The sequence below is a fragment of the Taudactylus pleione genome, unplaced genomic scaffold (assembly GCF_031769625.1).
Source record: "Taudactylus pleione unplaced genomic scaffold, aTauple2 ptg000442l, whole genome shotgun sequence".
Classification (NCBI taxonomy): Eukaryota; Metazoa; Chordata; class Amphibia; order Anura; family Myobatrachidae; genus Taudactylus; species Taudactylus pleione.
In genome coordinates, this window is record NW_028284844.1 from 7689934 (window position 1) to 7705402 (window position 15469).

Here is a 15469-nt window from a genome sequence, read left to right on the forward strand (position 1 = left end):
CCTGAGTGTACACATCAGCACTGCGGTGCGATTCAGAATGAGGCCCTTTGTCTGTACGTACTGGACGCTGGGTCGTCCCCTGAATGCAGCACATTCTGGCAGTGCTCCGTCGAGCAGCCCAGTGACTATAGAGAGACCTTTACTCATTATGATCAGTTGAGTACTATCTTAAGGTCTGATTAAACTCTGAAAGACTCTGCACCTCGGGGTGGAATGAGAACCGCCCATGAGTACAAGCCCTTAGCATGATATCAGAGTTTCCCCTTACGCTCCGCATACGGCGGGTATTAGCCAGAGGTCGCATTTTGGATATTTAAACTGATTGTGCGAACGGATTACGCCTTTGCAACAACCTATTTTCTGATTAGTTATTCCATTTATCAACTTGGAAATAACCACATAACAAATTAGTTTTAATCTCCTCTGTCTCCCCTCACCCAAAATGCGGCTGAGAAACCCGCTGACAAAATACACCGTCCACCGCGGCCGGGAAAATGTCTCCACGTCTTCGAGATCCTTGATTCTGTCTTTTAATTTTTTTTATTACTTCTCAAAATGAATGAGAGGTTTATCTGAGCTCTGGTAAATGATGAGGAGACTCGGGGGGTCTTGCAGATTAATGTTCTTGTCTTGTAAGCAAGCATAACAGCCTTTATATTTAACAGTGTGACACCAGGGTTTCTGCTCAATTTTAATAATTTCTGCATTTTTATTGAAGGCTACACAAAGCAGTAAGGTTTCTCGCTGTACGCCGGGCATTTATTGGTTCAGAGACATCATATATTTCCCCATAAGGGATTAGAAGCGCGGCGACTTACTGTAAGTTTGTTTAGCTTTGCAGCAGAACACCACTGACACTCACCTATGTAATATATAATGGACACAATGGGCGGAATTCAATTGAATACGCGTTCCGGATCTCCCGTCTAAAGTGACAGTAGATTGCGGGCCGCTATTCAATTGCTGCCGTTTTTCGCGCTGATCGCGGTCTCTTTGGTCGGGTTTAGCTGCTTTACGCGGCTATACCTGACCAAAGTGCTGGGCACGACCGCGAAAAGTGATGTTTGGGCGCCCAAACAGGTCACTTTTCGCACATTTCAGCTCTCATCCCCCTGGGGCTGCGAGCTGAAATGTAGCGCTGGCAGCTGATCGCGCCTGACAGGAGCAAGAATTGAATAGCTCCGGCGGGCGCGATAGGGGCTGGAAACAAATGAATTCCGCCCAATGTGCCTGATTCTGATTTGGACGCAACGGCATTGTCGGATGCAGCGAAGAAATGATTTTTGCAAGCGCATAAGTCTGTGTCGCAACGCATGTGCACCGCGATTTTGTGCATACAAAGTAGCAGTAATGTAAGGTGGCGTTCCTGGACGGTGACTGGGAAGTAATGGGGGGTGGCTAGAAGGACGCACGGAGATGTTGATGATTTTGGTATTTAGGTAAAAATGTACATTGTTTTCCCTGTAGGCCTGTTGTATGGCGCCACCGTTGCTAATAATAGATCTTGTTGACAACTATTGGGTAGTAGTATGTAGGCACAAGACCATAACTACCATTTGGCCAGGATGGTACTTTCCAGATTGCCAGTCAAGGGGCCTTATTCAGCTAGGATCGCTATTCAGCTTATACGCACACAACGCAGTTGCTAATATCTGCGGTGATATGCAAATGTTTGCATTCGCATTGCGATCGCAGCCTTACATAAGGACGCCCACTTCCCCTTACTCACATCCGTATACATAGAGAAACAATCGGTAACATCGAGTAACATCGGACCCATACACACAGTTAAGGCAGGTCACACCTCACTCAGGAATTGCTAACTTCAGCGCACGCGTACAAAATGCATGCGCAGAATGCAACAATCGGCCGATGGCGTGCGTATAAGCTACTGCATTCCTTCCTGGATCAGATGAGAAGTGCTGACCTGCTTACCCCCCCCCCAGAAATTTTAAAACCTGGGTGATTGCTTGTGGGAAGGCTCTCCCTAAATTACCCCAGCCTTGCCATTTGGTCCGAGCTCCCGGCTCTGGCTCCCACAACAGAGCATCCATGACATTGTGGCCCGGATGTCGTATCGCGGTCGAGCAAGTCCTTCACTTTGCCTGGGGCACAGGGACAACTACTGTGCAGACAACAATCAGGGTGGATAGTGTAGAAGCAGACACCAGACCTGTAAATAACAAAACCCAATGCTTATCTCTCCTTCTATATCTCCTTGGCTGACCGCTGTATCGCTGGAGATAGAGGGCCTGATTCAGAGCCGGACGCTACTTGCGCTCGCTCGTTCAGAAAAAGGGGCCGGCTATTTAAATTGAGCGCTCGCTCTTTGCGGTCTGTTGACGCCTCTATGTGTGAGCGAGCGAATGAAACATGCGCTCGCTATTTTGTAAAGACGCCCCCTGGCCGTTCGCATCCTACGTCATCTTCGCTATTTATTTGATTAATCGAGTACATCGAAAGGCGTCTGAACTGCTCGCAGTGCTTGTGGTAGGATTTTCCTACAGCAGTCATGCGAACAGTTCAGGCTAAAAGAGAACCAAGTGACGTGGTCGATGACGCTGCTTTGTTAATTATGCATACCCTTAAAACGCCCGTTTTGACCGTTTGGCACGTCTGCGTTCGGATCTCCACTCCCCGTTTTCAAGCACCTTCCCCTGTTACCACCCACAAACGCCTCATTCTGTCACTCATATTAGCAGGCATTCACTATTTTGCGAGCGCACAATTTCCGACCGCAATGACTGGTTCGCGCATGCGTATTACAACCCATACGCATGCGCAGTTGTGCGAACAATGCTCGGAGCGAACGAGCGGCCGCTTACGAGCGGCTCTGAATCAGGCCCTGAGTTCTTGTTGCTCCTCCTCTCTTTAATTTCCATTGGGTGTGCCAAATGTATACCCGGCTGCTGTCGCTGCTGCACCCCTCCCAGGTGTGTGCAGTCTTTGAAAAAGTTGGTGCTGCCTGGAGAGTGAGACTGTAACTGGGCAGATGAATATTGACCCATGGAGTCACTGCCCCCTAAATTATATCAAATGTGTATGTACTATAGCAATAGTTCTTATCTTGGATTTTGACTTTTATAAACACAAGAAATAGGCAAAATTGCTGAATTCTTTTTTTTCGTGCAAATCCAAAACAATTTTCCTAATTTCTATATATCAGTAACTATGAACTGTGGGCCTGATTCAGACCCGGTCACAAGCGCCGAGCGCTCACAACCGGGTCGATGGTGGCCCAGAGCGCATGCGCACGACGGAGCCGGCTCCATCATGCGCATGCGCGAGACCCGGATAGCGACGGGCAATTCGTCGCTCCGGGTCTCGTACCAAAGGGGGCGTGCTGTCGATGTTGAGTGACAGCACGCCCCCTTTGGTGGGCGGGCCGGGGGGGTGGCTGCCCAAACGGAGGCGTTCCCATGTGAACGCCTACCGTTTGGGGCCGGCCCCACTGACATCACAAGTGACGACAGTGGAGAGATTCCGGCTCTGTTAGAGCCGAAATTTCTCTGGGGCTTGTGGCAACGAGACCCTACCACAAGGGTCTCATCGCAAGCCCGATGGTCGCCATGGTCTTGACCATGGCGACCATCTTCCTGTCCGCACGCTATAGCTGTGGGTGGTCACCAACAGCTATGCGAGCGGCCAGGAGGCCGCTCTAAAAAAAAAAAAAAAAAAGACTGGCCCTGATTCAGAGCGAGCTCTCTGTCAGAGTGTCTGGCTCTGAATCAGGGCCTGTATACAGTATCAGCAGAACTATGGAGGCCTATTACTGACTATATATTTAGAAATAATGATGGTACCTAAATGGTAACTGAGATGTACTGTAGCACCGGGAAGATGATCGCTTTAAAAAAACTTCCCAATTTGTGCCCTGCACCAATGTTCATAAACGGTATAGAGATTACTAGCCTGTATGTGCCGGGATTATTAGGAACTAGCTGTTGATTTTTCTTCTCTTTTTCGTGTATATAATGAGTTTTGTGCTTTTGAACACAATTGTACTATGACCCAGCGCAGCAGGGTGACCTCCCCCCAACCCATTATTTCTTGTCTTCTCTATACAGGGTATCGTGGCCGGAGCTCGATCAAAGGGCGAACACAAACAAAAAGTCTTTTTAACGGTTTCCTTTGGAGGAATCAAAATCTTCGATGAAAAGACCGGCGTAAGTACACAGAGAACACCTACAAGCCACCCAAACTGTTTAATATGTCCAGGAAAGAACCAAAATAAGTTTGGAGAAAACAGTGTGACAAAAACCAGATCATATACAGTATATGTCTTATAATTATTATTATTCAGTGTCTTGGAATTTTCTCGTAATCTTTTTATTGTAATGTTTTTTGTTTTTTTTTCCTACTATAATCATATATTACTGTATATTGGGCCTGATTCACAATTGTATGCAAATTTGATGGTTTGCGTACAACTCTGATGCAGGGGCGTATCTATAATGGGTGCAGGGTGTGCACCACACGGGCCTCTGGCTCCAGGGGGGCCCACACCGCACACCCGTATTCAGGGCCGTATTCAATTAGGTGCGAAACGCCTGTTTCGGCGGAAAATTTTCGCCAGTGATGTTATTTCGCCAGGCGAAAACTTATCCCCGTATTCAATTCCAAAGACTTTTCGCCTGTGCGGAAAGTCAATGGATTGGAATACCTGAAAAAGATTCGCCTATGAAAGCTGTCGAAAAAAAGTGCAGAATTGTGGTTTTGGGGTGCAAACTTGCGGGATCCACCCTGCACCCTTGGGACAGCCCCTCAAAGGTAAACTGTGTCAAAAAAGATTAAAAAAATACTTAAGAACACCCCAAAAAATAACTTTGAAAAAGGGGGCGAAAAAGTACAAAGTTGGGGGACAAACTTAAAAGCTAGCGAAATAGACTCCGTTCTCGCCGATTTCTAATTGAATACGGGGATAAGTGGGGACGAGCGCGATACTTTTTCACATGGAAAACCAGCGATGTCGGCGAAAAGTCCAGCATGCGAAAAGTACGAGACTTTTCGTACCTAATTGAATATGCCCCATAGTCTTTATACTTAGGCCCTCATTCAGAGCCGGACGCTCTGAGCAGAGCGCTCGCTCTGAATGAGGGCCGTCCTCCATAAAAATGGAGCGTCCTCCTGGACGCTCGTATAGCTGTGGGTCACCACCCACAGTACATACGTGCGTGCAGGATGATGGTCGCGATGGTCTTGACCATCGCCAGTGCGACCAGAAGCCTGTGGTCGGGGTTTTCGACCACAAGCCCTGGAGTGATTTTGGCTCTATCAGAGCCAAAATCACTCCCACTGACATCACTAGTGATGTCAGTGGGGCCGGCTTCTGATGGTAGGCGTTCCCTTGGGAACGCCTCCGTCTGGCAGGCACGACCCCGGCACGCCCACCGAAGGGGGCGTGCTGTCAATCAACATCGACAGCACGCCCCCTTTGATCAGACACAACGAGCGAAGGAAAGTCCTTCGCTCGTCGTTTCTGGCGCATGCGCACAACGGAGCTCCCTCCGTCGTGCGCATGCGCAGTGCACACCATCAACCCACTTGCGAGCGGACAGCCGCTTGCGAGTGGGTCTGAATGAGGCCCTTAGTTCGTTGTCTTGAGTGCTACAGAGCAGCAAAAATCACTGGGAAGATGGAGGCGGCCATTTTCCCGGTGACTCGGTCATGCCCAGTACTGCTGTCCTGGGAAAATGACGCTGGCATGCGCAGTTGATTCTGGTACTAAGCAGAACCTACTTTACTGCATGCCCCTGCTCCGGTGGTTCCCGATCGGCACTCGCGCAGGACCTGTGCTGTTTACACAAGAGGTCTCTTGTGGCGTTAGCATATTAGCGCACAGCTGCTGCGTACAAACGTTGTAGCTACTGTGCAATAACGTACAGCTGTGACTCAGGGTCCATAGTTCTGCAATCTGTTTTAGAAGTCAGGGAAGGTATCGTAAAACCTCAAGTTCGTTATTTTGTGAACGCTGTTAAAAATACATACACTGCATATATCATCTTTTGGCTGGGAAATATGGTTTTGGAGGACTGATCCTGATAAATCTCTTGTTGTCTAAATGTAAAAGAAAACACATGAGGGAGCTGACGCTGCTACAACATTAATACTCCTGTTATGTGACAGCTGCTGTTATTGTTGTAACTGCAGATTAGTTGGATACATTCTGCTGTTTTTGGTGGATTGCCACATTTCTGATCCTCAGGTGTATTTAACAAGGGAGGCGGGGGAGCAGGTATTGGAGATGGGGTGGGGGGAGATTTATCAAAGCTTGGAGAGAGAGGAAGTGGAGAAAGACAACTTACCAACCAATCAGCTCCTAACTGTCATGCTTCGGGCTGTTTGGAAAATGACAGTTAGGAGCTGATTGGTTGGTACTTTTTCTCTCTCCACTTTATTTCTCTCCAAGCTTTGATAAATGCCCCCCCCATAGTCTCTCCCCCCCCCCCCTCTCTACAATCGCATAAGCAGTCCCCAGAGCATTCTATGAAGACTGCATAACATCGCAATTTTGGGAGCTTGGTCCAGTTAGCTATCGCCATGTTATATGCGACGCAGTGAAATGTAAAATTTTTTGGGGAGGTCTCTTAATTATTTATAAATGGCTCCTATGGGGAATGTGTATCGTTCTGTTCCTAATTATAAACGTGCGGCAACAGCGCAGAAAGTAACAACGATGTAAACTTTAAGCCAGCCATACACGGTGCGATATGCACCATGCGACATGACGGGGGTTCCGACGTCCGACATATCGGGCGTTCCCCACACACACGGTGCGATCAGGTGGCCGACCGCCCGATATGCCGGCTCCCCCTCCCCCACCCGCGTAGCGCTACATGCAGGGGCGCAGAGAGCCCTGCCGGGCCCAGGTAAAGATGGGGGTGTGGTCTAATTGCAACAGGCGTGGCCACGTCCCCTTGAGCAATAAAACCCAACACATTTTTGCAGTGCCGCACTGGAGAGGGGGGGGGCGCTGTGAGCCCCTCAGCCCAGCGCAAAGTCATGGGGAGTGCGATCAGTGTGATCGCTCCCCACCACAGGCATAGGAGCCACGAGCAGTCTCCCACTGCAGCTCAACTGCTGGGCTGCTGTGTTGGGAGAGGGGGCGCCAGACCCAGGCCCCCGACCGGACCCTTAGGAAGCCCGGGCACGGGTAAATAGTACCCGCTCCCCCCCCCTCTCGGCACCCCTGGCTGCATGGGATCGCACATCGCATCCCCTGATCGACTGAACCTGCAGTAAGATCTGGGGGTGTGATGTACGACCCCACGGGTGCCCGCACTATCTGATATCATGTCCATACACAGTGCGATAGAACAGCCAAATCGCACCAATCTGTCGGATCGGCTGATTTATCACACCGTGTATGGGCACCTTTAGTCTAGAATTAAAATCCCAGAGAGTTCTTCGCTGGCACCTTATGCTGACTGGTGGCAAGTACTGACATTACTCTGACCCCTGATTAGGGCTACTAACTTGCAAAGTTGTCAATATGATGTGCTGGTGATTATGGGGTCTATGTACTAAGCCTTGGAATGAGATAAAGTGAACAGAGATAAAGTACCAACCAATCAGCTACTGTCACTGTACAGGCTGTGTTTGAAAAATGACTTATCATCCCTATGTCACACATCCCTATGTCACACATAGGGCCTGATTCAGACCCGCTCGCAAGCGCTATGCGCTCGCAAGCGGGTCGATGGTGGCCCAGTGCGCACACACGAGCCACGGAGCGAGCGCAAAAAGCACTCGCTCCGGGACTCACTACAAAAGGGGCGGATGTTGACCGACAGCTCGCCCCATTTTGTAGGCGTGGCGGGGGGGGTGGCTTCACAAATGGAGGTGTTCCCATGCGAATGCCTGCCTTTTGTGGGCGGCCCTACTGACATCACTAGTGATGTCAGTAGGTGGACTTCCTGCTCTAATACTGCAGCAAGTCCACTGGGGCTTGCGGCAACGAGACCCTAGCACAAGGGTCTCGTCGCAAGCCCAATGGTCATCATGGCCGCTCGCATAAGCTGTGGGTGGTAACCTACAGCTATGCGAGCGGCCAAGAGGCCGCAACAAAAAAAAAAGCACACGCCCTGATTCAGAGCGAGCGCTCGCTTTTTGCGAGCGGCTCTGAATCAGGCCCAGAATCCCCAGTTCACATATGTCCTGACGCTGGAGATGTAGCTATGTATGCTTCCCCCCCATGGAAACCGCCCATTGTCACCCTGTTGCTAAACCACCACTGACCCTATTATATTCCTCCAGAAATGTGCTTATTATTTCCCATTTGGTATAATGGACACAGGACCTGATTCAGAGCCGGACGCTATTTGCGCTCGCTCGTTCAGAAAAAGGGGCCGGATATTTAAATAGAGCGCTCGCTCTTTGCGGTCTGTTGACGCCTCTATGTCTGAATGAGCGAACGAAACATGCGCTCGGTATTTTGTAAAAAACGCCCCCTGGCCGTTCGCATCCTACGTCATCTCAGCTATTTATTTGATTAATCGAGTACATCGAAAGGCGTCTGAACTGCTCGCAGTGCTTGTGGTAGGATTTTCCTACAGCAGTCATGCGAACAGTTCAGGCTAAAAGAGAACCAAGTGACGTGGTCGATGACGCTGCTTTGTTAATTATGCATACCCTTAAAACGCCCGTTTTGACCGTTTGGCACGCCTGCGTTCGGATCTCCACTCCCCGTTTTCAAGCACCTTCCCCTGTTACCACCCACAAACGCCTCATTCTGTCACTCAAATTAGCAGGCATTCGCTATTTTGCGAGCGCACAATTTCCGACCGCAATGACTGGTTCGCGCATGCGTATTACAACCCATACGCATGCGCAGTTATGCGAACATCGCTTGGAGCGAACAAGCGGCCGCTTACGAGCGGCTCTGAATCAGGCCCACAGGTCTTAGGCAGAGGAAGTGCTGACCTTACTGTGTGCTGGGCAACAACATTCAGGAACAGTATTGCGGCTCCTGTGCAAGAAACTGCATAGAGACAAAGTAAACCTTCACTTGACATTCCCCCTCACACAGATCTGTCCTATATAATCCAAATCACATTCAGAAGAGGGGAACGTGAAGCGCAAGGTCAAAATTTCGCAGTCTCCTGGATGGCAGTGAGGTGGGGGGATTCCAGTAGTTCTAATGGGTCCTTATATTTACGTGGTATTTTGTGCTTGTTGCATTCTAGTTGGAGAATAAAAGTTATCATGCAATAAGTATTCCCTTAAAAAAAAACTATATATATATATATATATATATATATATATATATATATATATATATGGATGTGGTTAGCTTACCACCGCCCGGAATGTCGGCCGTCGGAATCCCGACGCTGGAAGTCTGACCTGGTACTAAAATATGCGTCTAATTCCTGACGCATATCTTTAGCCAGACGCCGAAATCCCGACAGCCGGCATCCCAAACGATGGTAAATGCAGACTGTTATCTGTTAGCCGTGGGGGGGGGGTTAGTTTTAGGCACCCCTGGGGGGACATAGGGTTAGGCACCCACCGGGGAGATTTAGGATTAGACTGGGGGAAGGGTGGGTTAGGCACCACTGGGGGAGAGGTTAGGGTTAGGCATCCCCCGGAGGGTTAGGTTTAGGGTGCGGGAAGGGTGGGTTAGGGTTATGCACCACCGGGGGGGACTTATGGTTAGGCACTAGGGGAGGAGGTTTGGGTTAGGCACTACTAAGGGAGGGTTAGGGTGGGAGAGTGGAGGGTTAAGGTACTTACCAGCCCCAGTTTGGGATCTCCACTGTTCGGGCTTCCGGCGTCGGTATTACGGCCGCCGGGAACACATCCGGCGGCATTACATACCGATAACGTTATATGTGTGTGTGTGTTTTTCACTATTGCACAACTATTGGTTAATTTTCACATAACTTTCCTATGAAAATAAGCAGTTTGCTTGTAAATGAACAGCAGACGTACTAATTGGCGGATCCAGACAGTGATATATTGTATGGTGGGTCCTGTTGTACAGTAATGGAGCTCACACAGGACCTTATCTTGCTGACGTACCACAGATCTGACTGTCACATACAGGGAAGCCGAATTAGGAGAGGGTTCTGCAGATGGGGTAACGCCGACGCCAGCTGTGCCTCCTAATTAAGCCATACTCATAGCAGTTTATTCCTTCTGCAGAACCTGCACCACTCTGCGAATTGGGTAACACTTCAGACATAATGTAACCGCACAGCTGCCTGCTATATATTACATGAATTTCTTCTTAGTGGAGAAAAAAATGTCTTTAATCATAATCTTTATTGTGCAATGTCACCTTATTTATGCCTAAAGTTCTCACAAACTGCCCTAACTGTTTGTGGCAACACAGTGGTGTGGTGGCTAGCATTGCTGTCTCACAGCACTGAGGTCATGAGTTTAATTCCCGGACAGGGCCTTCCAGTGTGGAGTTTGTATGTCCTCCCTGTGTTTGCGTGTTTCCCCTCCGGATGCTCCGATTTCCTCCCACAATCAGTTAAGACAGGCTGGTAGGTTAATTGGCTTCTGGCTAAAATGAACCCTGTATGACAGGGAATTTAGGGCCTGATTCAGAGCCGCTCGCTCTGACAGAGCGCGCGCTCTGAATCAGGGACGTTTTTTTTTATTTAGAACGGCCTCCTGGTCACCCACAGCTATAGCGAGCGGCCATGATGATGGTCGCGATGGTCAAGACCATCGCGACCATCGGGCTTGCGACAAGACCCTTGTGGTAGGGTCTCATTGCCACAAGCCCCAGAGAGATTTCGGCTCTAACAGAGCCGGAATCTCTCCACTGACATCACTCGTGATGTCAATGGGGCCGGCCCCAGACGGTAGGCGTTCTCATGGGAACGCCTCCGTCTGGGTAGCCACCCCCCTGGCCGGCCACCAAAGGGGGCGAGCTGTCACTCAACATCGACAGCTCGCCCCCTTTGGTGCGAGACTCGGAGCAACGGATTGCCCATCGCTATCCAGGTCCCGTGCATGTGCATGACGGAGCCGGCTCCGTCGTGCACATGCGCTCTGGGCCACCATCGACCCGGTTGAGAGTTCACAGCGCTTGCAACCGGGTCTGAATCAGGCCCTTAGACTGTAAGCTCCATCGGATCCCTCCGCCCCCGGCCATCTCCTTTTGCCGGACATCGGGGCTCTTGTGCGCATGCGTGATCTGTAGGTAACGCATGCACTCCTGAAAAGGAGCAGTGAAGCCGCTCGCGGGACCAGCTGATATCGCATCAGCTGTCACCGCGTCCAAGCAATGATGAATTGCTCCGGTAGCCGTGGCGAGTTTGAATGTAAATGATCAGGGTCCGTTCGGACCCCGTTAATTAACATCATGAATAGGTCCCTAAATGTTTTCTTTTGTGAAATAGCGACAGAGAAATATCTGTGCAGCGCAAATTGTGTGGTTATGCTGTCGTGTTAGCAGAAGGTTAACGTGAAGATTTTTTATTTATTTAGATATAATTGTTTGGTAGCGAGCCACAATTATCCATGTAAGAGAAAGCATATTCATTTTCTCTTTAATTAAGTATATTTAAGTCTATTTATGCATGTCATTAGCTGATTAGCAGGGAATATGAAGGTGTATTTTATTAAACCGTGTTTCTCTCTTCCAACATATCCAATTAATGAGCCTGTTTACAGAGTGTTGTCTATAAATGCAAACCCTGTGGAGGTTCCGTAACGTAGCCGCTAATTACTTGTCGGTTTTAAAATATACCTGGCGATTTCTGGAATAGTGATGGATGTGGGATACAAAGTGACCCCATAATCTTAGCTAACTTATACATACTAATTCCTGCTCATTCGCTACCAGGCGAATGATAATTGGCAGAATCCTTTAATTTACTGCAGACTTTCATCGCTTGCTGCACAATGGCGCATAAATTAATGCCGGCAGTCCCTTTTAAAAATAGCTTTTTCATAGCGCGACTTCAGCCGATCATTTCTGTGGATTCTAAAAGCTGGAAGGAAAATAATGATAACTCACATCTCATTATTGCTGTAAAAACTGTCGTCGTTGTGTTGGTCCATTAGGTCTGTGAAACTTAATATGTCATTGGACAAACGTACGGTATGTTACAAAAGCTGGGATTGAGTGACCTGGAGGGGATCTGAACGCTCTCCTGATTGCAGAACATTCCGGGGAACGGGAAGAGGTTAACAGAAATACAATCTTGAATTTTTCATACGCGTTAAGTACGCCACATTTGCAAACTTAATGAAGAGGCATCTGTCAGACGTTGTAGGAAACAGCAGTTCAAGGAAGGCAATGCCTCTGATATGCTTAGGAATATGCGCGCTGCGCCATCCGTTATAGGCACTTTTTTCGACTGAAAACCCTCAACCCATATGTTTGACATTTCACAGGAAATGTGTTTCCCTCACATGCCAAAGCCGAGGCTTCATATGCTGAATGAGGAATGGGATTTTTTTTTTCCCCGTTCTTAAACTTAAACTGCGTGCGCGAGCTGACATGTTAATTGCTGCAAATTTAAAATCCATACATGGGAATTGTAGAAACGGAGTGTATGTCTCAATGAGGACATTATCTCACGGAGGGTGCAATTATATTTAAATTACATAATTATGTTATATAGTTTACAGGGAGTCGTAAATATGTTGCTGTGAGATCTATTATGCGTAATGCTTAAGACGTTTGAAATACGTCCCTCCAGCTGTTGTGGGACTACACATGCCAGCATGCAGGGGCGTTTCTAGAGAGGAGGGGGCCCGCGTGCAGTCTCCGACACGAGCCCCCTCCTCTCCACCCGGCAGCGCACTGAGCTGTGCGTGGCCAGCGCCGGAGTTATAGACTCTGGGCACTAGAGTGCACTCAGAGTCTATAGTGTATGCAAGATCACCGGGAAAATGGCCGCGACGGCCATTTTCCCTGTACTGCGCATGCGCAAACCTGGAAAATGGCCACCGCTGCCATTTTCCAGTCGTTTTACAGCACCGGATGCCAGCGCCGACGTGGGACTCCGCAGAGGTAAGTAATATTATGGGTGCACCCTGCACCCATTATAGATACGCCCCTGCCAGCATGCCCTGCCACAGTTTTGCTATTAGGGTATGCTAAAATTGTGGCAGGGCATGATAGGAGGTGTAGTTCCACAACAGCTGGAGGGCTGCATGTTGAGTACCCCTGTCTTAAGACTTCGGAACTTATGTAATAGGTTGTAAGCTGCAGCTCTGCGGGAACTCCTGCGAGTCTTTCCGTGCTTTTAAAGTGGCAATCATTTTAAAGGCAAAACCAACTTTGTTTTGCCTTTAAAATGATTGCCACTTTACAAAGACCGGAAGACTTGCAACCTATTACAGAAGTCCCATGGGGTTTTACAGTTGAGGGTTTTTCTCTGTAAATTGGAGCAGTTCCTGAAACCTGCTATATTATATTTAAAAATTAGCCCCCTCTTTTTTTTATTTTCCCTGGAACATTGTGTATAACGGGCCTCTGTTTTAAGAAATCCCATTACCTGAATATGTGAAAGTTTCTGGATCTGTATATCTCATACATACATACATCCCAAGACCTTGAGATGCATGAGTAAATAAGGGGTAATTCCTTTGATATTGGTTGTACATTTTTGGACAACCACTTCTTCATCAATTCTGCCCCTCACATATAACATACAGGGTTCCCTTTTACTTTGCAAGCTGTTCACAATGCTTTCATGAAATGTTATGAAGTGGACAACCGTTTACATCAAGTTCTTAGAGTGTAGTACCTTCTAGCAAACTGAAGGTGTCACTGCTGTAGGCTCTATAGAGATTGCACTGTATATTCTCAGTGATCAAACCTCAGCAAGCATGGCAACAGTGACACCTACAGGTTATAATATAACACTACCAACTATGCAAATGGTGACAGATTTTTCAGCACAGTTCATGTTTTTGAGGTCACCCAGCAGGTGCACAGGTGTATTCATTACTCACTCACACATTTAAAAAAATCCACAGGTGGAGCTAATTATTTCACTTGTGATTCTGTGAAGAGACCTGGAAAACATGCACTGTTTGGGGTCCTAATGACCGAGTTTGAGAAATTGTGCAATACAGTAACTGATACACCCTGGTAATAAAGAGACAGCACCCATTATACAGCGGGGACTTCACAGCGACATATTAAATCTACTGTATAAAAAGTCATTTGGTCACAAAATAAGATTGGCACAATTATTATACTAATATACTAATAAATTGAAATGAAAATCACAGGCATGATCTGAAATTTGCTCAGGATAAAACTCCACCCCATGTTTTCATTTCTAAACAAAGGGGAGGGGCCCCACTAAAGGTACCCAATGAAAGAACAAAAATAAGGTAGAAGGAGGGACTTAAAATATGAGATAAGTTACTGTGAAACAAATCATTTAAATATTCCAGCTGGGGGAAAAGGGTCTCTGGCTGGAGCATCTACATCATGGGGGCCTTAATTACACAGCTCCTAGCCTCCACACCCCCCTCTTCTCTTACTGATACCCCTTTCAGACAGAAAAGCAAATTACCGGCTAAAGCACTTTTACAAAGTAATTTGCTGATCGACACGGGACTGTACTAGGTAAAAACCAGGGTCGGAGACTCTGCAATTTCGACCCGGGTTGACCCTTTCAGACATAAAAAATACCCGTGTTGATCAGCAAATTACCTGGTAGAAATGCTTGACCCGGTCATTTGCTTTTTCTGTCTGAAAGGGGGGTCAGGCTGGGATCGGCAAAACGACCCGGCACTCAAATGGCGGGTAAAAGCCAGGTTTTAGGGACATTTCTGTGTGAAAGTGGTATAACAGGTATAATCCCTTACTAACACATACTAAAGGTGCCCACACACATGGCGATCTGCACACGATCAGCCGATGTGTATGATTTCTGTACGATTTCCCTTGATACTCTCCCCGGCAGCTCTGCACACGATCTGCACACGATTTGGTGCCCAATCTTCATACGATCTCTCCTGCATCCAGACTGTCACAGTGCATCGCCTCCTAGATTGTCAGGTCTGCCCTACAGCACAGCAGATCTGACGATGCGATGTGCAACCAGCGGGGACACGCATCGTGATCGTGAGTGGGGACTCACGATTTCCTCACGATTTTGGCATATTTTACACGACCTGTCGTTCCAATGCGTCGGAATCGGCCAGATCGGGTAAAATATCGCTATGTGTGTGGGCAGCTTAAGAGCATTATATGGCATGCTCTTTATAATTCCAGTTATGGTCTGTGCCGCACGCTGGTGGTTTAAACCCAGAGCACTGCACATAGTAACACAAACTCTATTGTGCCAACAGTTTCCCTCAATGTGACAATTGCTTCAATTAGTTCTAACAGCTGACAGTGGCAGGTCGTGTCTTCACACCCAACAGTGGGCCTTATTTAATCTCCTGCATCAAATAATTAATATGACATTCTATTTGTTAAACTTTATCTTTCAGGGAAAAACTCTCTATATTATACAAAGTTGCTACTTCAGTACATATA

At 47.9% G+C, this 15469-nt stretch overlaps 1 protein-coding gene across 3 annotated transcripts in view; it reads left to right on the forward strand.

Moving 5' to 3' along the window:
* DAB1 (DAB adaptor protein 1) overlaps window positions 1–15469 on the forward strand; it is an 862015-nt gene that overhangs the window by 723546 nt on the left and 123000 nt on the right. For all 3 annotated transcript variants that reach the window (XM_088447883.1, XM_088447885.1, XM_088447884.1), the window contains one exon: window positions 4068–4166. In XM_088447883.1, coding sequence (XP_088304009.1) covers window positions 4068–4166 — 99 coding nt within the window. The remainder of the gene's footprint in view (window positions 1–4067; window positions 4167–15469) is intronic.